General features: G+C 49.8%; 1 protein-coding gene across 2 annotated transcripts in view; it reads left to right on the top strand.

Annotated features, from left to right (window-relative positions):
- DPYSL2 (dihydropyrimidinase like 2) overlaps nt 1–26841 on the top strand; it is a gene marked incomplete at both ends in the record, with an annotated part of 116490 nt that overhangs the window by 36333 nt on the left and 53316 nt on the right. The window contains 3 exons of one of the 2 annotated variants that reach the window (XM_079706426.1): nt 6490–6554; nt 10138–10226; nt 11925–12109. In XM_079706426.1, coding sequence (XP_079562552.1) covers nt 6516–6554; nt 10138–10226; nt 11925–12109 — 313 coding nt within the window. Of the gene's footprint in view, nt 1–6489; nt 6555–10137; nt 10227–11924; nt 12110–26841 lie in introns of those variants that run through there. The other variant, XM_079706425.1, reaches the window with a different exon arrangement.

Genomic DNA, 26841 nt, shown 5'->3' on the forward strand with positions numbered 1-26841 from the left:
GGTTCGATCCCTGGTCTGGGAAGATCCCACATACCACAGAGCAACTAAGCCTGTGCGCCACAACTGCTGAAGCTCGCGTACCTAGAGCCTGTGCTCTGCAACAAGAGAAGCCACCGCAATGAGAAGCCCGTGCACCACAACAAAGACCCAATGCAGCCCAAAATAAATGAATAAATAAAAACATTCTTGGGCCTTATCTCTGGAGATTCTAATCAGCAGGTCTGAGCTGGGGTCCTGGATGATTCTGACACAGAGGCAAAATCACCCCAGGTGATTAAGACCCAGGAACACTGGAATAAGTGTCTCCAAGACCCTTTCCTAGTCCTGAGTCATCATCCGTCACACCAGACAAGGACCAAGGGGACCAGAACCACTCTCCTCATTTGCCACCAGAGGGCGAGCTTGAGGCACGATGGCCAGAGCGAGATGCTGTCTGTCTCGGCTCTGACCGAAAGAGCCCAGGGAAAATCTGTAGTCCCAGAGAGGGTGCCGTGCGAGACAGATAAGGCAGGGGTCATTTGGGAGGATTGTGTGCCAACTGGAGATAAGAGGAGAAAGCCAACGTCTACTAGATTCTGTGAAGTGTACGCTTCTGTGCCCTGATGTCGGACAAGATTTGGACGATGAAACTTGCTTCTTCGTGCAGTAAGGACTTCATCAGGACGCTTCAGAGCCCCAACTTCCAGTTCCAGCAAAATCAGCATCTGGGGCTTCCCTGGGGGCGCAGTGGTTGAGAGTCCGCCTGCCGATGCAGGGGACACGGGTTCGTGCCCCGGTCCGGGAGGATCCCACATGCCGCGGAGCGGCTGGGCTCGTGAGCCATGGCCGCTGAGCCTGCACGTCCGGAGCCTGTGCTCCGCAACGGGAGGGGCCGCAATGGTGAGAGGCCCGCGTACCGCAAAAAAAAAAAAAAAAAAAAAATCAGCATTTGGCTCAGAGGGCCAGTCACTCCCGACGCTCATCTGCCCCCACTCTGTCCCCGCCCCGGTAAAGGATGCACCCCCTGGAAAAGGCAGTGGGCAGGCTTGGATCTGTTGGTCCTCGGCTGTCTTTCTGCAGACCGCTCCTTCAGAGTTCCATGCACAAAACAAAGGACCGTCATGGCCTGATTCCAGCTGCAGAGAAGCAGGCATCACTTCCCGCTTGGTGTCCTAGTCGATGCCCTTAGTTTTTGGCAAAGCAGAATTCCAGTCCTTTCTCTTTACCACCTCATTAATTTTACCTTCTGCAGCAGGCTGCAGTTGAGGCCACAGCCCTTGGCGTCTGTACTGCAGCAAAGTGGGGACTTGAAATCTCCTCTTCTTTGCCAGCAATTTATAATTTGGACTTTCCCTGCTCGGTGACATCCTCTAGGTTCCACTTCCACAGAGGCCCAGGGGGCCACAGAAGCAGAAATGGTTACCCCTGCTCCCCAAAGGGGGAAGAAGAAACCGAGGGCAGTGGCAGGGCTGGTCCGGGACTGCTGCTGAGGGTGCTGAGGAACCGAAAGCAGCCCGGTCACCCCGGAGCGCCTGAGTGACAGTACCTCACCTCCCGCCCGCAGTTCCTGGCAGGTGGTAGCATGGCAACACCTCAAAAATCCTGATTGGACGTCATCACTCCAGGCACTCCATCCTTCTTGAGCCCCTACGCTGTGGGGCCCCATATTAGCATAAGAGATGAGTAACACTTTTTTTTTTTTTTTTGCCGTACGCGGGCCTCTCGTTGCTGTGGCCTCTCCCGTTGCGGAGCACAGGCTCTGGACGCGCAGGCTCAGCGGCCATGGCTCACGGGCACAGCCGCTCCGCGGCACGTGGGATCCTCCCGGACCGGGGCACGAACCCGCGTCCCCTGAATCGGCAGGCGGACTCCCAACCACCGCGCCACCAGGGAAGCCCGATGAATAAGACTTTTGAGAGTTCCTAGACTCCACGAACTCAAACTTTACATGGAAGGAAAACCCTGCTCACCTGGCTATAGGTGAGGGTAGTAGTGTGTTGATGGAGTAATACGATAAAATGGCATAATATGGGCACGTGCAGGGAATAACGGGAGGGTGGAGAAAAGAATGATTGAGGAAACTGATGCTGAGAAAAAATGACTAGAGACGCCTCGTCTGATGCTGGAGTTGTTTTAGGATTCGATGCTCTCTCCCCGTGCTTTCTCAGTCTTGGTGGTACGTGGCAGTTCTGTTTAGCGGAGGCGTAGCTTAAGATTCAGGTAGCTACACCTGTGCGAGGAATAATACGCTGCATTCTAGCAAGGTCCTCATGCAGTTTCAGAGGACAGGAGTGGGCTGGCCAGGAAGGAAGCCCCAGCAAGGTGGCAGGGCTAAAAGAAAGGCCTGAGCTGGGGATGTTGCGGACAACCAAACTCACCTCCGTAGGGATGTGAGTCTTTTTTCTTGTAATAGCAGTTACAGCATTTGTTTATGTACCAATGTTGAGGGTCCCGCCACGGATCAGGCAGTGTGCTGGTCACTGGAAAAAGAGGAATACAAGGCTCTTAGCTTCTGGGAGTCATGCTCTGATAGAAGAAATGGACGAGTAATTACGATGCAACAGGATGCGTGTTACAGCAGAGGTGAATACAGGAGGCTGTGCTCAATGCTTTGGGGGGTGGATGGGTGCAGATGCGCCCGGTGAGGAGGTGACATTTAAGCTCACTCTTATCTATTTATTTATTGTTTTGGCCGTGCCGTGCAGCCTGTGGGATCTTAGTTCCCCGACCAGGAATTGAACCCACGCCTCCTGCAACGGAAGCACAGAGTCTTAACCACCGGACCAACAGGGGAGTCCCTCAACTTGCGCTTAAAGGAAGTGTTGAGGGCGCAGGAAAAGGGAGTAGCATCCCCGGGCCTGGATTTGAGAAGGCACGTGGTCCGGAGGGCAGTGCGTGTGTTGATGTGTGTCTGCATGCACCCCCCTGAGCCTGGGTGTGGGGTCGTGGGTGCTGAGAGGTGGGAGATGAGGCTCCAGAGAGACTGTGGTGGGTCTGGTGCAGCACCGGTGTAGAACTCACCCCTGCTGCTCATGGATCACAAGGCAAGTTCTCCCTTCCTCCAGATCACCAGGATGCCCAGGATAGAGCCATTTCATGAACCCATTGTTCATCACTTCTTGTTCTTTCTGGATGCTGGGGGAGGAGTATGGGAAGTGGAGAGGCAGGGGCTCTGGGAAGGGGTCATGAATGTGGACTAGGCCAGCTTATGATGCTTTAATTTTTTTTTTTTTTTTTTTTTTTTTTTTTTTTTTTTGCGGTATGTGGGCCTCTCACTGTTGTGGCCTCTCCCGTTGCGGAGCACAGGCTCCGGACACGCAGGCTCAATGGCCATGGCTCATGGGCCAAGCCGCTCCGCGGCATGTGGGATCCTCCCAGACCGGGGCACGAACCCGTGTCCCCTGCATCGGCAGGCGGACTCTCAACCACTGCGCCACCAGGGAAGCCCTGATGCTTTAATTTTTAAAAAATTCAGAAAAATCAATGCCTGAGAATCGGTTCATACATATGGTTCAGGGACAATGATTTTTAACTTTACAGGCAATTGTCATTGAGTGTTTGTCTAAAGACAGTGTGAAAATACTGTATATTAACAAGTCAATCAATGCAGAGTGGGTGGAAAAGTCTCCCCCGCGTCCTTTGCTTTTCTGCATTGCATTGACTGATAAGTATGCTAAAAAATGCAGATTGCTGACAGTTCTCTTCCTTGGTCAGTTAAAACTATTTGGAATCTTCTATGTGCTAAATACTCTTAGGCTCTACTCAGAACAGACAAATCAATTTACGCCTTACATCTTTAGATATTTATGAGTGGTAATGTCAGTGATCATGGACTAGGAACCTCATATGAATGGGTATAGAAATAAGACTGATACAAGTAAGATGGACAGAAAAGCTCCTGGGAGCAAAATAGTCAAGGGCAAACGGATAAATAACAAGGTAGAGTTAAAGCTGTTATGATCAAGCAATTCAGGAGCAGGAAGACAGAACAAGAATATAAACAAATAATGTAATTAGAGGTTATTTTGTTTTAAATTAATTTGACTCATTATTTGTTTGCCAAGTAGTATATTTTCCTTATGATTTAATAGGACACTCGTCCCCCTGCTGCCCTCTCCCCTGCCACTGCTAGTTGGAACCTACAGTGGGTTTTCTCAGGTAGGAGGGTACATTCTATGCTTTCTCAGACTTGTGACTTTGACCCTTTTAGGGTGACACCAATACTTGCTGACTTCAACTCACTTGGCTCTTAGCACATCACGTAGTTGGAGGGGGAAGTGCTCCCTTTTAATTTTTAAGATGCATAGCTAATTGGAACTGGAATGAAATAACCAGCCGGGAAGCTTGCTGCATGCCTCACAGTCCCTTTCTGGGACTTCAGAATTTACAGGAATAGGAATGAAAGGGTGCATTTTACACCTTCTGGACAAATAACCATCCAAAGTGGCCAGATGCACAAAGACTTTGAAACATGGGCCCATAGTAGCCTCAGGATTATTTTGCATTTATCTGGCTAATCTTTGCTGATCAGGTGTGAGGCAAATAGATTTTCTTTTTTTCATGGTTGCCTGAAAGCCTAGATTATGTAGGGATTCTATCTATTGTTTGATCTCAAACAGAGAAGCCCAACGCTGTGGGCCAGCCCAGATGTTTGTCATTGTACCTGGCTGGGCAGCTTTCCAAAGAGATGACCTTTGGTAGATTGCTCGGGCTCAACTGGTCCAGCTTTTTCCTTCTACAGGGATTCTGAAGTAAGAGCATCAGAGCAGGACTTGGACAGAGCCAAGGGGTCCCAGCCTGCTCAGTTGCTAGCTCGAGAGGCCTTAAAAGCTGCTGTAAGTGTGATAGGATCTCTGGCTGGGGAGTCAAGTCCCCCCTGTGTTTTAAACTCAGATTCTGGGAGGTTCTCTCCATGACTCAGGATCCTTTGCTTATTAGGATATAACCTCGCCTTTTTTTCATTCCTCCTGCTTCTCCAGTTCATCTCCCGGCTTTTGGCCTCAATATGTGAAGTAGGGGCCCGCCTATAGCAATGCAAATCCTTTGGGTTCCTAGGGCGCTGCAATCCCAACAGTTTCTCCTCGACAAAACTGCAGGCAGCAGCGAAATGCACTCTCTCCACCATACCCCCAAATGGGTGTAGGTGAGCGTGACTTAAAGAGGAGACCCGAGCCCTAGACTGGGCCTTTTTTGGTCTCAACAGGCGGCTGCTGCTTCCCTCCCTGCCCCCAAGTTCCTTGCGACCCCAAGGCACAAAAGGACGTTTCAGGGCGGGGTTTCCATCCCCAGCAGTGGGCTACAGTCTTCCCCGGCTGCCTTCCTTCCCTACTCAGAGCAGTGAGGGCTTCGGACTTTCCTTTCCAGCTAGCTGCCAGGCCACTGATGCCCGAAGCCCGGCCTCCGGCTCCACTTCCTGTTTGCTGCCTCACCTCGGGCCCGCGCTCCTCCATCCCAGGGGAGCCCAGCCCGGCGCCGGCCGCCCGCAGGCCCGCGGCCAGCGGCCCCTCTCCGGGGCTGGGCGTGGCCGGCGTGGCCGGCGCGGCGCCGCGCGGAGACTCCCCGCCCCGCTCCCTTTCCCTCCGCTCACGGCCATCTAAATTCCCCCTTCGACTCCTGGGCGGAGGCCGAGCGAGCCTTCGCGAAAGGCGACGGCGGCGGGAGGAGTACTTGGGCGCCCCTCCCGGGCGGCGCGGCGCCGGCCGGCCGTGCAGTCGCGCGCTCGCCGCCAGCAAAGCTATTGGCTCGGCGCAGTCACCCCACGCGGGCTGCAGCGGCGGCCTCCGCGGATTGGCGCGCGGGCGAGCATCCAGCGGGGCGCGCGCGAGCGGGTGCGTGCCGCCTAGGCTGCACCGAAGCCCGCCGCCCAGGCCGCAGCGAAGCCCACCGTCGCGGGGGCGCCGTTCTCCCTGCCCGTAATGACCACCCCTCTGCTGTCCCTGCGTTGCTGATGCTGCATTTTGGGCCGCTGCCAGCCCGGGTGGCCGATGCACCAGTGCAAAGAAAGGGCGCGAAAGGCGCGCTCCCCGCTCGGGCGCACGCACCGACCGCCGCCCTCGGCCGCACACTGCAGCAATTCGCGCTCTCGCGCCGCACCCCTCCCCGCCTGCATCATTTGCATATCCCACGATTGTGGCCAATCAGGACTCGTCTATCTCGAAGCGGACGGGTTTGGCCTGAGAGGAAAGGGAGTGGCTGGCGGCGCATGCGCCGCGGTGACGGACTTGAACCGAGGCTTTTATTGCTGTAGTTTATTTCCACCCCCTTCCCTACTGCTCTGTCTCTCTCTCTCTTTCTGTCTCTCTGTCTCTCTCTCCCTCTCTTTCTTTTTTTCCACCCTAGCTGAGGCAGTGTTGGAGGAGAGGAAGAAAGGGAGACAGAGGATTGCATTTATCCCTTAACATTCCTGAAAATTTCTATCAGCAAGACCAGCTAAGCGGCTGCACATTTTTCAATCCTGCAAAAAATACCAAGTCTCTTTCCGGGCAATTTTTGTTTTAAAGCTGCCCTCTTGAAATTAATTTTTTCCCAGGAGAGAGATGTCTTATCAGGGGAAGAAAAATATTCCACGCATCACGGTGAGTTTGGTACTTGTGAAATCTGCGATCGGCCAGCAACCTTTTGTGGCACAGAACATACAAGGAATATTTTTTAAAGGAGGGGGAGGAAGAGAGACCCAACTTTTTTCCCCTTTTTTTCCCTTGTTGCTAAAGAAGGCGATCGTGATGGGAGACGCAATCCTATAGAATTGTAAGCCATATAGTTTCTAAGGCATTAAAATAGGAGCGTGAGTGCATTAAGGTCGTTTTAGGTAGCGCGCCAGATCCGCTGTATCCTTTTATTGTCAGAGCGAGATGCTGTAGTGCTGGCCTGCGGGGTGTAAGCAAATGGATGCCAGATTGAATATGCATGGTTGAAGCTCGGATATTGTTCTCCCGGCTGCGTGCTGCGATGCTGGACTCCAGGAGCTGGACTCCAGGAGCTGGATGGGGAGATGGGGAAATGGATTCTCCCTGTATCTCCCGCCCCCCACCGTAAAGGGCTTTCTGGAGCCTTCCTCCGGTTCCTCAGAAAAAGAAGCGGGTTTTACCCCGGAGGCGTAATGACAGCAGAGGGATGCTGAAAAGGGCTGGGTGTACCGGGATCCTGTGGAAACGGGAAGGAAAAACAGGGACGCGGTGATGAGCAGAGGAGGGGGGGAGGTAGGCGTGGGCTTTTTGTTGACCGGGACCGGTTTTTGGTGGCCCTCTTGGCTTCCTCGCCCAGTGGTTTGGGGCTGGGACCCTGGCGGCTCTGGGCGCGCTTTCTTGGGTCTTTCTGCCCCTTCTGCAGCCGGGGAGGCGTCCGTGTTGGCGCATACAAAGCGGGCTGGGAGGGTGGGCGTTGGGGACAGCGCCGAGCCGGGCTCTGGGAGGTAATGGCGCTGCGCGACGCGCGGAGCAGATGGCCCGGCCTCGGCCAGACAATGATCGCAGAGGCCGGAGATGCCGGCGCAGCTCTGGGGCCTGGGGTTGTTAGTTTGTAAATCACGAGAAGCTCCAAGCGATGACTTTGCGATGCTTCGGCGATGAACACAGGTTCTTGTTCCCGCTGCTCCTCCCCCATCTTCTCCCCATCTTTTCCCGGAAAAGTCTCGCCAGTCCTATTTCTCTTACATCCCCGAATGAAATCCCGGGGAGGGAGGAACGCGAGGGAAATTCATTGTTATGTAATGATGTGCAATTGCAATGGGCCAGCTGATTGCTGGGTAGAACCCAGGGCTGAGGCGGCGACCGAAAGAATCTTTGAAAAGTCTAGATGTGTTTAGGGCTGGGTTTGAGGGCGTGCTTTCGCTCTGGTTTCCTCCTTAGCCACGGGTACCCCGACTTCCACTGGATGTACAAGGGCACACCCATCCGCAGGAGAGAGATGTGGGAGCACATGCACAGGGGAAGGGGCGTGTGCTCGGGAGGATTTATAGGATGAGCTGTTCTACAGCGGGGGGTGGGTACTAGCTTTTTCTTGAGGGCCAAGGACCCAAGATCCCAAAGGGCAGAGCGCCGGGGGACCCAGCGTTATGTGTTCCTTGCACTGCAGGAAGGAATCTGGGGAGTGGGGTGGAGAGCAGATTTGCTGCAAGCCTCAAGTACTCTGCTGTCTTCGTGAATGAAAAAGGCAGTTTCGTTTTGACAGTGTGGGGAGAAAAAAATTCAAAAAGCAAACAATCAACAAGACTGATTTTTAGAAGAGCGCCCCCTCTGCCCTTTAACAAAATCTGGTGGCGTTATCGTAGGACCTATAGCATGGTTTCCCTTCCTCCGTCAGCACGGCCAGCCTGTTATGTAAGATGCCACTCGAGTGAGCGGGGCTGTGATGTTTCATTTTTTTTCTCAACGTGATGTTCGGGGATTCGCATGATGGCTGGAACAGGTACTGCAGTGACTAAGGGGAACAGGTGGTGAAGGACAGGGCTTCTCTTTGCCTCCCAGGCGATGTTTATCCCATCAGAGCTGGATTCTGGGGAAGAGGGGGAGATCACTGTAGACAGACAAGTGCACTGGATCAGGTGACCTTGGGCCAGTGGCTTAACCTCTCTGAGCCTCAGTTTCTTTATGTGTCCTTGGGACAAGAATCTAGCTCCCATCACCTCACAGATATGATTTGAGGCTGGCGTGACGTGGTTTACAGGACAGGATTTTGTAAAGGTCTTAACCTTTACCTTATATAAATGCAGGAATCGTTGCTGACTATCTATTCCCTTTTGACTTTCCAAACCCTACAGCAGGATGAAGGCCCCTACAGTGTAACAACTTAAATAATCTTAGTGTTTCTCATGATGTTAGAAAAACAATAAATACTTTCTAAACCCAGGTGTGTGTGCATTTCTGTATAAAAGTATCTTTTTTCCTAGGTCTCTAGTAGCTTATATATATATTTTTAAAAAGTTGCTGTAATTTCTTCTTGGTAGGTGCTAAATATAAAGCACTTGCTGAGAATATTATTCTTAACGGAATTTTGAGTTAACCAATTGTCAAAATGAACGCCGTTCTTTGAAGTGCTCTCCGTATTAAAAACGCCGTCACTTAAACCCAGCAGGGACTAATACAGGTGCGTGTCCATTGAACACAGAATTTTAGCATAGCATTCCATCAACAGCATTTGGGATAGAGATGAATCATGATGTAACATTTCTGTTACATTCTTGGCTCTTATATGCTGCTTGTCATATATTTTTTTGTACCAATTAAAGTATCAGTATGTGTACAGTTAATAATGGTGTCAGATTTTAGAACTTGTCATCTCACCTACTTTATTATAAAATTTTACCTTTTTCTTAACAGCTTAATAGTTAAAATGGCGCCATGTTTGAAGTGTTTTTTCCTCCTCTTTGCTACAATTGTTGTGATTTACCTCGAAGATAAATGCAAATATAAAGAACATACTGAATTGAAACCTTGCTATGGAGGAACCAAGTGTGTTTGTGTATAGTATCCCATGACAACAGACTTTTGGTTAAATTTTCCCGACACATATCTCACCAAGAATCGACTTCTGCTACATGTGGGTGTATATTTTTTTTCAAAGGAAGTTTAGCCTAAAGCCATTTAAAGTGATTGCCTTCTATATCTGAAATCTTTTTACTGATCTTTAAAGGAAGATTGTTAGGCTTTTTTTTTCATTCTTTCCCTTTTGTGCTTGTAGGTCTGTGGAAATAGATGGTTGCTGTCTCTGTTGTGTTTTTTTCTTTTTCTTTTATTTCTCGAGGATAAGCTTTGAGCTTTGCCGGTATGTTCTGACTCATCAAGTGATGAGTAGATTGCCAAATACAGATTCACCTTTGTCACTGAGTCTTTCCAAAATTGGCTCTTTTTCTTTTGCGATACGCGGGCCTCTCACTGTTGTGGCCTCTCCCGTTGCGGAGCACAGGCTCCGGACGTGCAGGCTCAGCGGCCATGGCTCACGGGCCCAGCCGCTCCGTGGCATGTGGGATCTTCCCGGACCGGGGCACGAACCCGCGTCCCCTGCATCGGCAGGCGGACTCTCAACCACTGCGCCAGCAGGGAAGCCCCAAAACTGGCTCATTTTGACCTGTGAAAATGTGGTCTTAGCTCATTTATCTTACTACCAACTGTTTCTCATGGATCAGTTACGAATTGTGACCTTACTACTTCTTTGTTTCAGAGTGATCGTCTTCTGATCAAAGGAGGTAAAATCGTTAATGACGACCAGTCATTCTATGCAGACATATACATGGAAGATGGGTTGATCAAGTAAGTGTAACTCATTATTGCCACAAATTTGGGTACCTTGCAGTGTTCCTAAGCATTAGCTACAATTCACACCCGTGGTATCAAGCTGTAGTGATTTAGAGACTAACTCAGTATCTGTTCAAGCCTAGTTTGATTGGTGGTAATTAGTGAGTTTGAAAACTGAGATTTAGGGAATTCAAAACCACAGTTAAATGCACACCCATTTCCTTACGTGTTATGTAACTGACTATTTTTAACCGAGGTGACACAATATCTTGTTGCCACATACTCAGGTTATGATCCATTGACTATATTAAAGGTTTTACTAGAATGTACTTGTGTGGGGTGGATAGGACGATCAAAGGACACAAACGTGAAGTACAGCCTCTTCTATTACGAGAGCACATCTGCCTTCTTCATCAAGAATCCAAGTTGTTGGGGGGCAGTGGACACCAAATTAATTACTAAGTCACAGAGGCAAATTACTGCCTCAGTCCGAGGGAATTTTAGGTTTCATTTTTTAAGTGGCAACTAACACAAATGGGACTGCCCTTGTGTTTATTGTGTATTGTGTTTCAAAGGAGAAAACAACAAAGCAGTTACTGAATTAGGATATTTTTGGGTCCTAGAGGGTTAAGTGAGCTGAGAACATCTCAATATCCTCGTGCCCTTCCGACTGGGACAGCTCAGAGGGCTCTGAAGAAATAGCACATCTGTTTAAAGACAAACATTGCCGCAAATGACATCTTTTAAATAAGCAGCATTTATCAAGGGCTAGCAGCAAACCAGTCCAGAGGAGTGGAAAATGGTAGTGGACGTGTCTGTTGCCTGGAAACTCACACCCTGATTTATGATCCTAAAAGAGGTTTTAACATTTCCACATTTAATGTTTTCTCCATGTGTGTTTGCTTGTGACAGTCTCAGCTCCAGGCTCTAAAATACCATGACTTTCATGTTCCATTTTCCCCCAAGTGGAAAGCAGCATGATCTGGTCTGTAAGACTCTGGCCTAGAAGTGAACAAGCCTGTGTGATATTTTTAGTCATCACTAATTTGTTTTAGAACTTTACCAACTCCCCCTTGATAATTTTTTCCTTTTCAAAAAACTGGCATAAAGATGTAGCAGAGATATTTTTTAAAAATTGGAAATGAATCCTTGTTACCCAACTTAATGAATATTAATTTTGCTGTCTTTGTCATCTGAGTTGCTGATCACATGCTTCCAAATTTTTAAATAGTTGCAATCATAGTGTTTACTTATTATCTTTGCTTTCTTTTGTTCTATTCCCTACCCTTCTACTTCTCATTTCTCTTAGTTGGAAAGGATATGGTGAAAATAAATGTTTGTAAAGTGCAACCAGGTCTGGAGAAAATTGTTATAGGATAATTAACTCAACTGAGTGTGTTGTAAGGAAAGTATGGTGATATTTTATGTAAATATCTCAGGGCTTTGTTATCATTTGATCATATGGGTTTTCTGGTAACTAAGCCTCTTTGATTGGCTTCTGAGACCTTATTTAGATTTTGTTTTCTAGTATGCTCTGCGTTGCCTCTTGAGGGTAGGGAGTGAGGGGTGCACAGATTATGAATGATAACAATCATCTGAAGAGTCTTTAGAACACAGGGAAGGGTTGTTTATGGTGTGGTGAAAATGTCTATCAGATCCCATTTGATTTAGGACATTTCTTTACAATCATTATCACCCACCCTGTTTATTTAGGCAAATAGGAGAAAACCTGATTGTGCCAGGAGGGGTGAAGACCATTGAAGCCCATTCCAGAATGGTGATCCCTGGAGGAATTGATGTCCATACCCGCTTCCAGATGCCTGATCAGGGGATGACCTCTGCTGATGACTTCTTTCAAGGCACCAAGGCAGCCCTGGCTGGGGGAACCACCATGATCAGTAAGACCGCTTACAAAGAATAATCTTAGGGCTTGGGAACCATTGTCGTTTGAAAATGAGTCTGTGTTGCTTGAGTCTTTCCTTCTAAAGGTTGCGGAACTAAGCAGTGGACGGATCTACCACGTAAGGGGGTGAGGGTGGGCCAGCCTTAGTCTCATTTTCTGTCCAGCCCCAAGGTTCTCCAGTTGAACTTGAGAATACGCTTCTAGAGAATTTTGGTAGGATAAAAGAGGGGCTTCTTGCTTTCTCTGCTTGAGAACTTCTGTCTTCCTTAACCTGAAGATGTGATTTGATTGTGGTCACTTTGAAAACACAGCATTTGGAGTAATCTTCAAAGCTCTTAGTTTTGAGCCTTTGCTCCTAACTCTTTGATTTTGACTTTTAAAGAATTCCTGAGTGTGTATCTTCTTGGAATGAGGCTGGGGTACAGCAAATGAACTGTTGAACCAGGAACGTCAATTCCACTGATATGAAAATCAAACGGAGTGATTACTTCCTGGCCTGGGTTTGACATAAATGGAATTGGGCAGTCCTGCTTGGAGAAGCACCCGCAGATATCAGTTGTTTAGATATGAAAATTGCTGCTGTGAACAGCCGGGTGCCCCGTAAATATCGCTCAGTTGGATTTATGCTTTTCATTCAGCTAAATCTAAAGTATATTTCCTAACAAATGTGAAGAGTTTGCTTGTGAATGGTCAGTTTCCAGCATACCTGTTGATTGTCCCTTTGGCAAATATTATTTTGAGTTTGAGGAGGTAGGCAAGTTGCAAGTGGCCCACCAGACACATTTTTTTTTTTAATATTTATTTTTTTATTGAAGTGTCGTCGATTTACGATGTTGTGTCCGTTTCAGGTGTACAGCAAAGTGATTCAGTTATATATCTGTATGTATCTAATTCTTTTTCATATCCTTTTCCATTATGGTTTATTACAGGATATTGAATATACTTCCCTGTGTTCTACAGTAGGACTTTGTTGGTTATCTATTTTATATATAGTAGTGCGTATCTGTTAATCCGAAACTGCTAATTTATCCCTTTTCCACTTTCCCCTTTGGTAACCGTAAGTTTGTTTCTATGTCTGTGAGTCTGTTTCTGTTTTGCAAATAAGTTTATTTGTATCTTTTTTTTTTGGGCTCCACATATAAGTGATATCATATGATATTTATCTTTCTCTGTCCGACTTCACTTAGCATGATAATCTCTAGGTCCATCCCTGTTGCTGCAATTGGCGCTATTTCATTTTTTTTTTTTTAAGATTTTATCCAAGAGTGAAAGTCAATATACAGTCTGTCTTAAAAGCTTATAGTTCAGTTCAGAAGAGGGTCCAAGTGGAAAGAACTTAGCTCTTTTCTGCTTTAGAAAAAAACCTATCTTGCTGGTTACTTTTCCGAATGATGCTCTCTTTAGGTGTAACTTCAGGGTCTGTTTCTGAACTTCCTCTTGTCTGCTCTACCACCCAGAAGAGCACTGCTATCCCATTCTAGTTCGAGCTCTTCGACTTTTTAAATCACACACTCACCTCCTTGTGTCCTTTCTGGTCTTCGGGGTGTCATCACTGATCAGAAAGCATCCGAGCTTAAGCCTTACTGTTGCTGCCTCTTTCTTGCTGCACGTATTACCTTCTAACCTAGAGGGTGCTGTTCTTGGTGGTGGCGGTGTTGGCATTGGCACACCCCTTGGGACTCTGGCCTAGCGTTGACGCCTGCTATTCTGTCAGTGGCATCTGTCAGGACTCACTGGCGCCAGTGGGCATTTCCGCCCCTCCTCCAGGGCCAGCCATGGAGCCACACTGGAGCTTGGAGAAGCACAGATGGCCTGGGTGTCAGCCTAGAAGACCAAGTCAAGGTTATAATCTGCCTCAGTTTGGAGTCCCTGCAGGGGCCCTGTAGGCCTGTGCCTTGGTCACAGGGTGTGAATAAGTCACAAATAATATTTCCTAAGGGAGCGATCAGTGACATCTATCATTGGGCTGAGGGGTAGCCCTCTGAGGTCGAAATACCGCCAACCAGGGCACTAACTTGCTGTGTGACCTTGGACGCGTCACCTCGCTTTTTTGGGCTGCTCATCTGCACAGTGAAGGATGTGCACTAGATGACCCTGGATGCCCTTTCCAGCGCCCACGTTTGGCGATTCACTGAGCTCAGAGACAGAGTTTGCCTCTAATCAGATGTACTTCGCGCCACAATGCATCAAAAAGCCCTGCTTTCTCTCCGACTTACTTGAAAGACCCCATCCTGCATTCTCGAATGTGCGTTTTCGCTCCTCAACCCTTGACCAGTTCTCTGGCCCCTTTCCTGCGTCGTGTCCCTTTCTGCCTTCCCTCCCCCCCCAACCGTCACACGTGGGCGCATCCCTTCCTGCTGACACCCTGACCTTCCCTTTGGCCTTTCTCAGCAGTTGTGGGCATCTTTCCCTTCCTGCCAGGTGGGTTCCTTGTGTGCAGGGACCAGGGATGTCTCCAAAAGTCCTGCACCTGTACCGAGGGCCCAGCATAGGCAGCGGATGACCTTATGGCAGCTCGGAACGAAGGAGGAGGGAGAAATCAGACCGCCCGCCCCTCTCGGTTGAGCAGAATGCAAGCGTATTTTTTTTTTTTTTTTTTTTTTTCGGTACGCGGGCCTCTCACTGTTGTGGCCTCTCCCGTTGCGGAGCACAGGCTCCAGACGCGCAGGCTCAGCGGCCATGGCTCACGGGCCCAGCTGCTCCGCAGCATGTGGGATCTTCCCGGACCAGGGCACGAACCCGCGTCCCCTGCATCGGCAGGCGGACTCTCAACCACTGCGCCACCAGGGAAGCCCCACAAGCGTATTTTAATGCAGGGGTGGTGATGCAAAGAGGAGGGCGATTTAAGGAGGTCTCAAAGGACGAAAGTAATCAGAGGTAGTGGCGATGTGGTCACAGTTGTCACACCCCAAACTCCACTGCTTGTGTATCCTGAGAAAAATAGTTACTCCTGCAAATGCCCACCTGTGGTTACTGACCTCTATAGAATTCCCACTGCCTGCCCTCCCCCAGGAGATAACGTGGCCATAATACAGACGAGGAAGTCAGGGTTCTTCCTGCCTGCCAGTCATGCGTTCTGCATTGCTTTACGTGAGTCCGCGGCTGGAGCCCGCTTTATAGTGGGAGCCTTGCAAAGAGGCGTAGCTAGCTTCGTGGGTCGGGACCTGCAACCTGCTCCTTCAGTGAGATTGTAGCTTCTTTAATGAGGATTGAGGCCAGAACTGAGTATTTCGGGCACGTTGAAGGGATTCAAGTGAAAACTTACAGAAACAAAAGCCACTGAAGGAAATTGGCACCATACCACCTGCAGCCCCTCCCTCCCAGCTTTCTGAATTGCTCCAAGCCATGTCACCTGATGTGTCTTCACCTGCCGCTTGCTGTGTGTTTCCCAGGTCTCGGGACCTGGAGGCTCCATTTCGGTCTGAAATGGCACAGCCTGTGGTGGAAAATGCAGCTGAATATTCCCAGTTTGGAAACGGAGGTGACACGTCAGCAGCAGAAAATAATATTATTGCCATCAAACAGAGCCTCCCATTGAGAAATGTACAATGATATCTTTGTAAGGGGCCGTCCGTGTGGGGCAGAGGGAATGTCCTTTGCCCTTCCCATCCAGTGATGCATGGGCAGAGGCTCTAGACGTGCTCCCTGTAGGCGGCATTCAGACCAGCTGAGGGGTCACGGAAGCGACAGGGGTGCTGCTTGGAGAAGGCGCTGCTGGCGTCCCGGGGACTTTGTGATCATCAGAATTGTTGAGACCCCAGCGTCTCCAGGAAGCAGGCGGGAACAGTTACTTCCATTTTATAGAGGGGAAGCCAGAGGGCAGGGCACTCACCCCGCGCATCAGCGCAGGTGGCAGGTATGGAGCGCACACCTGCAACTGTGACTCCACCACCTGCCAGCAGTGTGACCTTTGCTTTAAGTCTCGGTCGTCTCACCTGCAAAACGGGGGAAGTTGTTACAGAGATTGACAGTGGAGGCATCAGAATAGTACCTGGCCCGCAGTTATCACCCAGCCGTGGTGGTTCTTATCGTTCCATCTCACATCAGGTACCAGCAACCTCCCATCTCCATAGAGGCCCCCTCTGGATCTCAGCTCTCTCAACAGAGGCAGAGAAAAGAGGCTCCAGCTGTAGGGTCTGACCCGAACGTTTGCTGGGAGCACGGGTCCTCCAAGCATGGTCAGCAGACTGGGTACCCTGGTGTTACTTGGGGTAACGCCTCCTAAAACATTCAGCGTCCTGGGCCCACACAACCCCTTGAAGTGGAGAGTCTGCTGAATGGGACCTGTGAATCTGTACTTGAATCTGGTGATTGTCAAGTGCACCTGGGGAGCTGTTGGAAAGTCTGGATCTCGGTGGTCCATGCCAGATCTACAGACTGTAGATCGCTATGGATCGGACACCGCTGCTCAGCGAAGAGGGCCTGAATGTTTCTGCTAACCTGAACTCAGGGCTTTCCCTAGGGGCGTGGAGCCCCCGGCACAACACACCCAAGGGGGCTTCCTCCTTGCCCTGAAGCTGCTGTACAGCAGAGACCAGGACAGGACTTGAGCACGGACAAGGCGAGGACAGCCAGATGCCTCAGGGCTGGAAGGGGCTGTCTCTCCTGAACTCTGGACTTGTCACTTACCTGCTGGATGTGGCTCCCAGACGTACCCCAATTCCCGCACCCAGCCACCCCCCGTCAGACTCACCCTCTTCTCCATCTCCTGCTGCTACCCCAGCGCCCAGCCCTGGAGAGGGCTGCCCTCAGGGTCATGCTGGCTCAAACCCACGGGCACCGAATCAAGGTAATTCTGTCTCTATTATCTCTTGGCGTGTTATCTCTTCCTTTGCCGATCCAGACTTTTGTCGTCTCTACTGGATTTTGGCCCCAGCTTCTGAGGGTCTCACTGCCCTGATCCCTACCTCTGCAGCCCATACATCACCTTGCAGCCTGGGCTCTTCTTGTGGACCGATCATGCTACCTCCATCCTCTGAAGCCCTCAGCGGCCCCCTCTGGCTCTGAGGATGCAGCCCAAGTGGCAGAACCCAATCCTGCTGCCCCAGCCGAGACTCACATTGTCAGTTACCCCAGCCAGGGATGCTCTTCACTTCCTCCCTCTGCCTCTGGAAATCTTCGTTACCCTTCAAGGGCTAGCTTAGGTGTTACCTCCCTCCCGAAGCCCCCATGCAGCCCCCTCTGCCGTAATCTACCACTTATTCTGTGCGCCTCGGCCAACAGTGGGTGTTCATGGCCTGGCCCTCGGGACATTTGTCCTGTGTTACAGTTTGATCAAGGCTCCTCTGCCTTTTTCTGTTAACGTTCCCCGTCCAGCAGTGTCTCACTCCTGAGACACTGACTCCACTGATGCCTGCGGTTGAATGAATAAATGAATGAATGAATGAATGATTGGATGAGTTTATATGCTCATGGGACTTGGTTTCCTGCTTCATCTTAGTGTGATGCCAGAGGACCGAAAATCCTGGGGTGGGAGGAGGGTTTACACGTCTGGTGTTAATTGAGTTCATTTCCACCGAAACAGCTGTCTCTTCAGCAGTGCCCTGTTGCTGCTGCTCCAGCCCCCTGGTCACTGCGGTCCAGTCAGCTGTTGCAACAGTTGGAGGGGGAGAGAGGCAGGAGGGGAAAGCCCAGAGCTCGAGCATCGGCCTGAGGTCAGGAATGGGTATTTCTCCCTCCGTCTTTTCGGCAGGTGGTGGGGATGCTGGTCCTCCCATGAGGGAGCTCTCTCTCTGTGTGCACAGGGTGGGCCCTGAGTGCCACGGTGGACTCAGCAGCCATCCCCGGAAGCCCTCGGGCTTGTCCAGCTCTTCCTAGAGAGCCATGCCTGCGGAGGCAGGAGGCCTAGATCAAGGCTAGGTGACTTCCCACAGCCCTGCTGGCCGGGCCTTCCTGGGGAGACGTGTCCTCGGAGTGTCCCTGGGGCACATCCACTGCTTGTCATTTCTTCGTCCATGTGGCATTTGGGTTTGTGCCCCCCCCGACGGGTCCACGTGTGAACACACACACACTGTAATGTGAATGTGTCTGTAATCGAAACTTTGATTATTCCCTTGGCATCATTCATTTGACTCGGGTTAGAAAGCATTCACAAAAAACCCTGACCACATCAGACGAAAGTCTCGAAGTCCAGGACCCAAGTTGTTGCCACAAAATCTGCCTGTGGGCTGGCGATTAGGAAGCGACGTTATCCGATGGGCTGTGGGAGTGGCCTCTTTCTCCCTGTCCCGCCTTGCGTCTCTCCAGTCCCCACTTGGGCGAGATCACACATTCTGCCTACGGACACGAGTGCCTTCTGCAAGCGGACGCCACAGGACGGGGCCTGCTCAGGTGTTGCTGTGCAAATCTTGGCCACAAATGGCTGGACTGGAAGAATCCGGGCACTCCCTGGGATATTTTGGGCCGATCACCTAATACCTGGTACCGAGCAGAACAGAGGAAGACACTGAAAAAGATGAAGCATCCTGGGAAGTAGCACCGCTCTTCCAGAAGGGCCAGCACACTCTTTACTAGACGCTCTTCTCAGGAAGGAGGCCGTTGGGTTGGGCTCCAGCCAGCCTCATAGTCCAGCTGGGTTTAGGGTCTGCCCGGCCCTTCCAGAATCAGGGACATTTCTGTTTGGGTCCCTGGCCCTATTTCATGGACATTGTGGCAGTTATATCCTAATCTACTCAGGGTGTCTTGCCTGGCTTCTGGCCCTGAGAGCTGGTGGTTACAGCTTTGGAAATCACCCCAGCCCACAGAAGGGTAGGCTTCATCTCTTAAGATGGCATCTGGGGACTTCCCTGGCCGTCTAGCAGTTAAGACTCCACTGCAGGAGGCACGGGTTTGATTCCTGGTCGGGGAGCTAAGATCCCACGTGATGTGCAGTGTGGCCAAAAAGTAAAAAATAAAAAGAGGCATCTGTATCCTCCATGATTTAGTTTTTTTTTTTTTTTTTTTTTTTTGCGGTACGCGGGCCTCTCACTGTTGTGGCCTCTCCCATTGCGGAGCACAGGCTCCGGACATGCAGGCTCAGCAGCCATGGCTCACGGGCCCAGCCGCTCCGTGGCATGTGGGATCTTCCCAGACCGGAGCATGAACCCGTGTCCCCTGCATCAGCAGGCGGACTCTCAACCACTGTGCCACCAGGGAAGCCCCATGATCTAGTTCTGACATGGCCCGTGGGTGCTGTGTGCAGAGCGTGGAGAGTGTCAGTAGTGGCTGTTCCCAGAGCCTGTTCTCTGACTTTCTGTGGAGCGGGATATTCTGACTGTTGAGAATGTCTTGTCAATCCTGTTGCCCAGAGTTGCTCTTCTTCCTGAGAAGAGCGTCTAGTAAAGAGTGTGCTGGCCCTTCTGGAAGAGCGGTGCTACCTCCCAGGATGCTTCATCTTTTTCACTCTCTTCCTCTGTTCTGCTCGGTACCAGGTATTAGGTGATCGGCCCAAAATATCCCAGGGAGTGCCCGGATTCTTCCAGTCCAGCCATTCGTGGACAGGGGGATGTGGATGTGATGGGCTCCAGCAAGGTCTTCCTGGCCTTTGACGTGAGGGACGGACTTTTCAGCTGTGAGCATCGCGCAGGCTCAGGGTTCTGCGTGGCTAGATAAGAGCCTGCGTGACACACACATGTCCAGGGATACTCTTGTTCCCTGTCCCGGCTGAGTGAGCTGGGCAAAGACTTAACAGACCGCACAGATCTTGTCCTATCCATTGTTATGCGACCCCCGGCAAACATGGAAGCTGCCCATGCTGGCTGCCTGAGAAGCAGCTGAATGAGCCTGGACCAAACCCTGGGCCCCATTGCTCTTCCTCTTGGGATCTTTAGCATTGTTGTCCTGGGGTCACCCTCTTCTCACGTGATGAAAATCTTACATGGGGCCCCGTACCTGGCAGGTAAGACTAGGGAAAGCAGGGCAGCTCTGGCTGGAAGGGTGGGCCATGGGAGAGCCCAGACCCTCTCCCCCTTTTCCCCTTCCTCCCCCTGTTGGCAGCCCCTCTGCCCCTGGGGAACCCTAGGGCTTGGGGAAGCACAGTTGGAAAGCCCCCAATTCCATCACTGCCTCCCCCCGCCGCTTACCTTCCCTCCAGAGCCTGGCAACGCGACTGGTCCCTGCAGAGGTTCTGTGCTGAGTTGTAGGGGAAAAGTAAGAAGTGTTCAGGGGCTTCCCTGGTGGCGCAGTGGTTGAGAGTCCGCCTGCCGATGCAGGGGACACGGGTTCGTGCCCCAGTCCGGGAGGATCCCACATGCCGCGGAGCGGCTGGGCCCGTGAGCCATGGCCGCTGAGCCTGCGCGTCTGGAGCCTGTGCCCCGCCAGTAAGAAGGGACGTACCCACTTAGTCACTTAGGAGAACTCCTAACCACACTGTACGTTTTCAGTGGTTTTGTTGAAGGTGATTTCTGTCCAAGACAGGAACTGGGACGGAGCACCCCATTTCACTTCCCTGCCCAGCTTGGAGTCCGTCTGCTGTGCTTCTCGTAAGAGTGCCTTTTTGTAATAGGTGGACGTTCTGTCCTTTAAACAGTTAGTGATGCGCCATGTTTTAAAGAGATAGCTGACTGTCTTAGGAAGGGGTTGGCCTAGGGATCTGTCCGTAGCTCTGGTCCCCATCACTCCGTGTGGGGCCCTTTCCTCTGCTCTCCCCCTTTCTCCTCTGTGAAAAGACCTCCCTGTTGCTTCTCTGGAAGCGATTATTTATTTCCCTGGGCTTTGAGGGCTCTGCCTTCAGCTGTCTGCCGTTGTTGGATGAAGCCGTTTACCCAGATTCCTTGCTTTTAGTCTTCTTAACTGCCAGGGGAATGACCCAGGGGAATGACAGTGAGTAGAAATTAGCGTTCTTTCTGGTTAACCCATATGGGATCCGGCTCTCTTTGAATGTGACTAAATGTGCCCCTAATGATAGGGAGGATGCAGCGGGGTAGGGTCTCTGTGGCCAAGGCTGACTATCCTGTGAAAGGAATTTTGCGATGAGCCAGTCACAAACCTCGACTGCACGCTGGAATCCCCTGGGGAGTTTTCCCTGAGCACAGAGACCAGAACTTCTGACTTGACTGTTCTAGGTGGGCCTGGGTATTGGTAGGTTTTTGATTTTTGTTTTTTAATACTTATTTTATTTTATTTTTTTGCCACACCGCGTGGCACGTGAGATCTTAGTTCCTCGACCGAGGATTGAACCCGTGGCCCCTGCAGTGGAAGTGCGGAGCCCTAACCACTAGACCTCCAGGGAAGTCCCCTGGGCGTTGGTAGTTTTAAAGCTTCCAGGGGGTGGCCAGGGTTAGGAGCCGTGGATCTAGGTGCCTAGTCCAACAGTTGGACTTCTGTTGAAACTGAATGAACGTCTGCCGAGGTTTCCTAAAAGCCAGAGCTGCCTTCTGCCCCCGGTTCCCTGCTGTATCCTGTCCTCTTTGCAAAGGGACGGGGGTTCCACTGGTGTGACCTGGGGTGGGTGAGTTCTGTAGCCAGGTGCCCTCCAGAAGCTTAGAAAACAGGGTGGGGCTGAGCTCCGGTCCCTGAAAAGGGCCTCCTCCTTCGGTTGCTGTCCTTGGTGTCCTGGAAGGTTTCACTTAGCTGATTGCCTAACAGGGCACTGGTTAGGACTTAGAGTGGGGGGGGCGGTGAGAGGTGATGAACAGGACAGGGCCGGATAGTGGGGTGACAGGGGGTGCTGAAGGCAGAGTGGAGCTGGGATGTGGACCCAGCCCTGTGGGCCACCTGCTGTGCTGGTTTCCCTGAGAAAACCCTACTGTCTTTAGGTTGAATCAATAGTGTTTATGACCTAATCTCCCCTAATGATAGGTCAGAACTGGAATCCTTCCTTGTGGGGAGACTGTGAGGGAAAAATCAAAAGGGCCTGGTAATAACATAGAATCATAGACTTTTAAGGCAACCATTCATATCTTCTGTCCCAGGCTCTCTCCCTCTCTCAGCTGGGTGAAATTTACTGGAGCATGTTTCAGAGGGTGAGATTGCAAGGAACAGGGCAGGACAAGGGTGGGAGAGCTCCAGCAATCAGAAGGTCTAAGTTTAATTTCCCTTTCTGATACTTTCTGTTTGAGTGTGATCATCTAATATATTTCTAGAGGCAATTTCCATGTCTATAAAATGGAGACAATAGATTCCTATTTCTTAGGGTTATATGCAAAGTAGGTGAGACTGTTTGTGCTATACTATTTATTTTTTAAATTATTTTATTTAAAAAGCTATTTATTTATTTATTTACTTTGGCTGTGCCGGGTCTTAGTTGCAGCACGCGGGATCTTCGTTGCAGCATGTTTAGTTGCGGCATGCGGGATGATCTTTAGTTGCAGCATGTAGACTTCTTAGTTGCAGCATGCAGACTCTTAGTTGTGACATGCATGTGGGATCTATTAATAGTTTCGCAACCAGGGATCGAACCTAGGCCCCCTGCACTGGGAGCGTGGAGTCTTACCCACTGGACCACCAAGGAAGTCCCTGTGCTATTTTATTTAAAAATGATTATTGTGACACTTTTGGCACATGTGTGAATCCGTTGATCAGTTGATCTGTCTACCTATCTAATCTATGATCTAGCCATCTACTCTCTCCATATCAATATCTCAATTACCTATCTAAGCTATCATCATCTATCATCTATCTTATATATCTAGTCTGTATATCTTGCTATTTGTTATCTATATAAATCAATATCTCTTTAATCCATCTATCTAATCTGATAGCTATCTATCATCTATCTATCATCTATCTATCTATTATCTATCTATCTATCTATCTATCTATCATCTATCTATCTATCTATCTACCTATCTGCTGTTTATGACTCCTGATCCAAGGATGCAGTCACATGCCAGCTGATTCCAGATGGATATCTCCCTTTACTGCCACTTGGGGGGATCAGGAAGAAATTCAAGCTTCTTTCATCTTCAAGCCCATAATGGAGTTCATGTTTCCAACGCAGCAGGAAAAACAGTCATCTATAAAAAGCCCTTTAAAATGTCTTCTTATACAAAAAAAAATTTTTTTTTTTTTTTACTTTTCACTTTTCTTCCCCTTCCAAATAATCGCTAGAGAATTTGGGGCTTAAATTTCTTGACAACACACTTGATGACACAGATGCAAAGCAGTGTCATCAACAAGTGGCTGATCTAGTCAATAACTCTTGCTAGATTTGAATTTTTAGCCAAAAAAGGAATTTAAACAGGGCCAACTTTATCATGAATCGTTACTGTACTGTTGAACGCCTGGGCCCCTCGTTTCTCGTGGTGGATTCATTACAGTGTCTGCATGGAGGTTTGCATTCTCTGCACAAACATCTCCCTTCCCACAGCCCTGCGGCTTGCTGCGCTTCCAGTGCACGGCCTGGGGTTACTCCTCTGGCAGTGTTGGTGACAGATTCTTCCCCAGGGCCTGTTTTGGCTAAAAAAAGCTTTTAGCCATAGAGGGCCTCACACTCAGAGACATGTGGCATGAGAGTCCTGTGGGACTCAGCTCACTCCTCTCTGGGCAGACGCGGCCAGGGACCCGTTCCTCTTTTGTGGCATCAAATGAAGGGACTGTGTCAGACCCCTCAGAGGTGACAGCACTGGTCCTGACCATTGGTGGCCAGTTCTGGTAGAGACAGACAGCTGCTTTTTACAAAAATTTATTTTATTTTATTGAGGTATAGTTGATTTTCAATGTCCTGTTAGTTTCAGGTGTACAGCACAGTGTCTCAGCTATATATATATATTCCTTTCCCTTATGGGACGCTACAAAATTTTGATTTTAGTTCCCTGTGCTATACAGTAGGTCCCTGTTGGCTATCCATTTTATATATAAGAGCGTGTATATGTCAGTCCCAACCTCCTAATTTATCCCTTCCCCCCCTTCCCCTTTGATAACCATAAACTTACTTTCTATGTCTGTGGGTCTATTTCTGTTTTGTAAGTAGGTTCATTGGTATCTTTGCTTTTTAAAAAAATTTTTTTAAGATTCCACATATAAGTGATATCATACGATACTTGTCTTTGTCTGGCCTAGTTCACTTAGTATGATAATCTCTAGGTCCATCTCTGTTGTTGCAGACAGACAGCTGCTCTTGCTTCGACATTCACATCTCATACTTCTTTCATCCAGCTGGGAGTCTTTATTATTGTTATTTATTTATTTTTTGCCTGTGTTCATTAGCTCCACAAATCATGGGGGTAGAAGAAGCAGGCAGAACAGATCCATAGTTAAGGCAAGGAGAGAGTTTAGTTAGAAAACTATGTCCTGAGGGGTTGACAGATAATTTGGAGGCCCCTCTGAGCCCAGTGGAGGCGGGTGGACTTAGTATTTTGGAGGAAATGTAATCTTTGCCGCAGAGTTTTAAATGCAAACCCAACGGAGTGTCCCAGCAACAGGTTCGGAATTGGTGGTGTGTTTTACGTGTCATTTTACACAGTTAGATGGGGGCTTCAGCCCTACGTGTACGATGGGCATTTAAGTTATTGTCCAAATTGGATGCACTTTTTTTTTTTTTTTTTTTTTGCGGTACCCGGGCCTCTCACTGCTGTGGCCTCTCCCGTTGCGGAGCACAGGCTCCGGACGCGCCGGCTCAGCGGCCATGGCTCACGGGCCCAGCTGCTCCGCGGCACGTGGGATCTTCCCAGACCGGGGCACGAACCCGTGTCCTCTGCATCAGCAGGCAGACTCTCAACCACTGTGCCACCAGGGAAGCCCTGGATGCACTTTTGAGAGTGAAAGGGCTGCTGCTAATTGTTATCCCAGGACAACAGCATAAACCAGGTAAACCCAGGTATATGTCACTCTTCTTCCAAGGGGCTTGCGTTGAGTTCTCTTGTTCTCCGATGAGCTCGGAAGGGGAATGACCCAGTGGCTGCTCTCCGGACCCCTCCACTGACTTGCAGGGAATCATAGCGGGGAGCTGCCTGATTCCGTCCTTTGCACAAGAAACAGTAGAAGAAAGTGAGATAATTTGGAGACAGCAGATAATGGATACCATTGATTGGACTCTGTGCCCCAATACAAGCCCTGTACACACCATTTCTAAGCCTTACGTCAACCCTGAAGACAGCTGGGCTTATCCTCATGCCATAAATGAAGAATGGGAAGCCCAGAGATGCCAGCTGACTTGCCTAAAGCCACAGAGCTTGCCTGTGTTAGGGCTGATCCACACTCTGGGCTCGTGGCACTCTCAGACCACAGAATAAGGAGCACTGTTGACTTTTGAACAATCAAAGAGCGTGCTCATGGGAATTCCCTGGCGGTGTAGTGGTTAGGACTCTGTGCTTTCACTGCCGAGGGGGCGGGTTCGATCCCTGGTCTGGGAAGTAAGATCCCACAAGCCTCACGGCACGGCCAAAAAACAAACAAACAAACAAACAAGCAAAAAAGAGCGTGCTCAAACGCTGCTCGGCGCCCAGCATCCAGGTGCTTACAAATATCCCAGATGCGGTTGCCCACCTGCAGTTTGCGATGGGGCGTTGGGCTATCCAATCCCCGAGAAACAGAAAGATTTTGGTGTTCAAGCTTTATCTTGTCCTTCAACCCAACTTTTATTTAAAAGTAATTTTTCTGCACTGTGAAGGGAGAAAGTGATCAGCTAGGGACTGTCTGTCACCGAGCAGGAGGCTGCGTCCCGCGGGGGAAGATGCTCACTGAGATGCTGGTGTGCTGAGTATCTCTGCTCTCCCAACAGAAGCACTGGATTGATGACCTTGATGACCCCCTGCATCCCAGGGGGGGATTTGGAGAGCAATCAAAAGGAGTAACTCATGCCGTGCATTCATCAACTGAACTGAATCCCTCTTCTGGGAGGCCCAGGAGCCCCTTTCCATGCGTGGCCAGATTGTGTGACGCAAGCTGCTTCCAAGGTCTCCTTGCCCGGATCTGGTTTTTTCCCATTTCCCTGAATCGCTTTGGCACGGCCTGCTATGAGGTCCATTAGATTCAGCTCTTTACAAGTCTGGCTGGGAAACACCTCGGGCAGATGGCACTTTTTGAGGAAGAGCAGGGACAGGGCAGATCAAACAGTTATTCAGACTCGAGGTTGCTGCTCTGTGCATTGTTTTTGCCTTTATGGAGATCATCCAAGGAGAAGCATGAGGTATAATGGAAAGAATTTGAGGCCTCAACTTCTCGACAACACATCTTCACGGAGCCTGGAATCAGGAGACCTTAACTCTGACCTTGACCTTCCTGCTTATTAGCTCAGGCAAGTTGCCCACATCTCAGTCTTGGTTTTGTCAATTGTCAGAAGGGCCTGGATCGGCCTTTCTTGCCTAATAGGGTCACTGGAAGGATTTGGTGAGATGGCAGGTGTGACGTGGCTTGGGCAGGTTATACGGGAGGAGAGGTAGGCCCTGCAGCCCAGTTTTGCTCCTGATGGCCAAAACTTTTTACCATGACACCTGGATCCTGAGATGTTTGAAGGGCTAACTTTGTTTTGTGGGCATTGGTTTCAGCAATCATTTCTCATTTCATTATACACCTCTTCTCTTCTTCTTTCACTGGGAATCAATGAAAATGGTCAGCATAGCTCTGAAATGGCATTTTCTTTGACCTTACAGAGGTACATCCTCACCAACGCCCGAATTTCTTTTCTGACCGAAAGCATTCATCTCTGTTTATTGGAGAGTTCCACCACCCCCTCCCCTCTGGACTCCCCTCCAAGGAAAACATATTTTCCATCTTACTCTGGAAAAGGAGGGTTCGCTTTACTGAATTTTATATCCTGCTCAGTGGGATGTTCAAAATATCTGATCATGTTCTCTCTTTACAGTGTAG

Source organism: Hyperoodon ampullatus (genome assembly GCF_949752795.1).
Source record: "Hyperoodon ampullatus genome assembly, chromosome: 6".
Classification (NCBI taxonomy): domain Eukaryota; kingdom Metazoa; phylum Chordata; class Mammalia; order Artiodactyla; family Ziphiidae; genus Hyperoodon; species Hyperoodon ampullatus.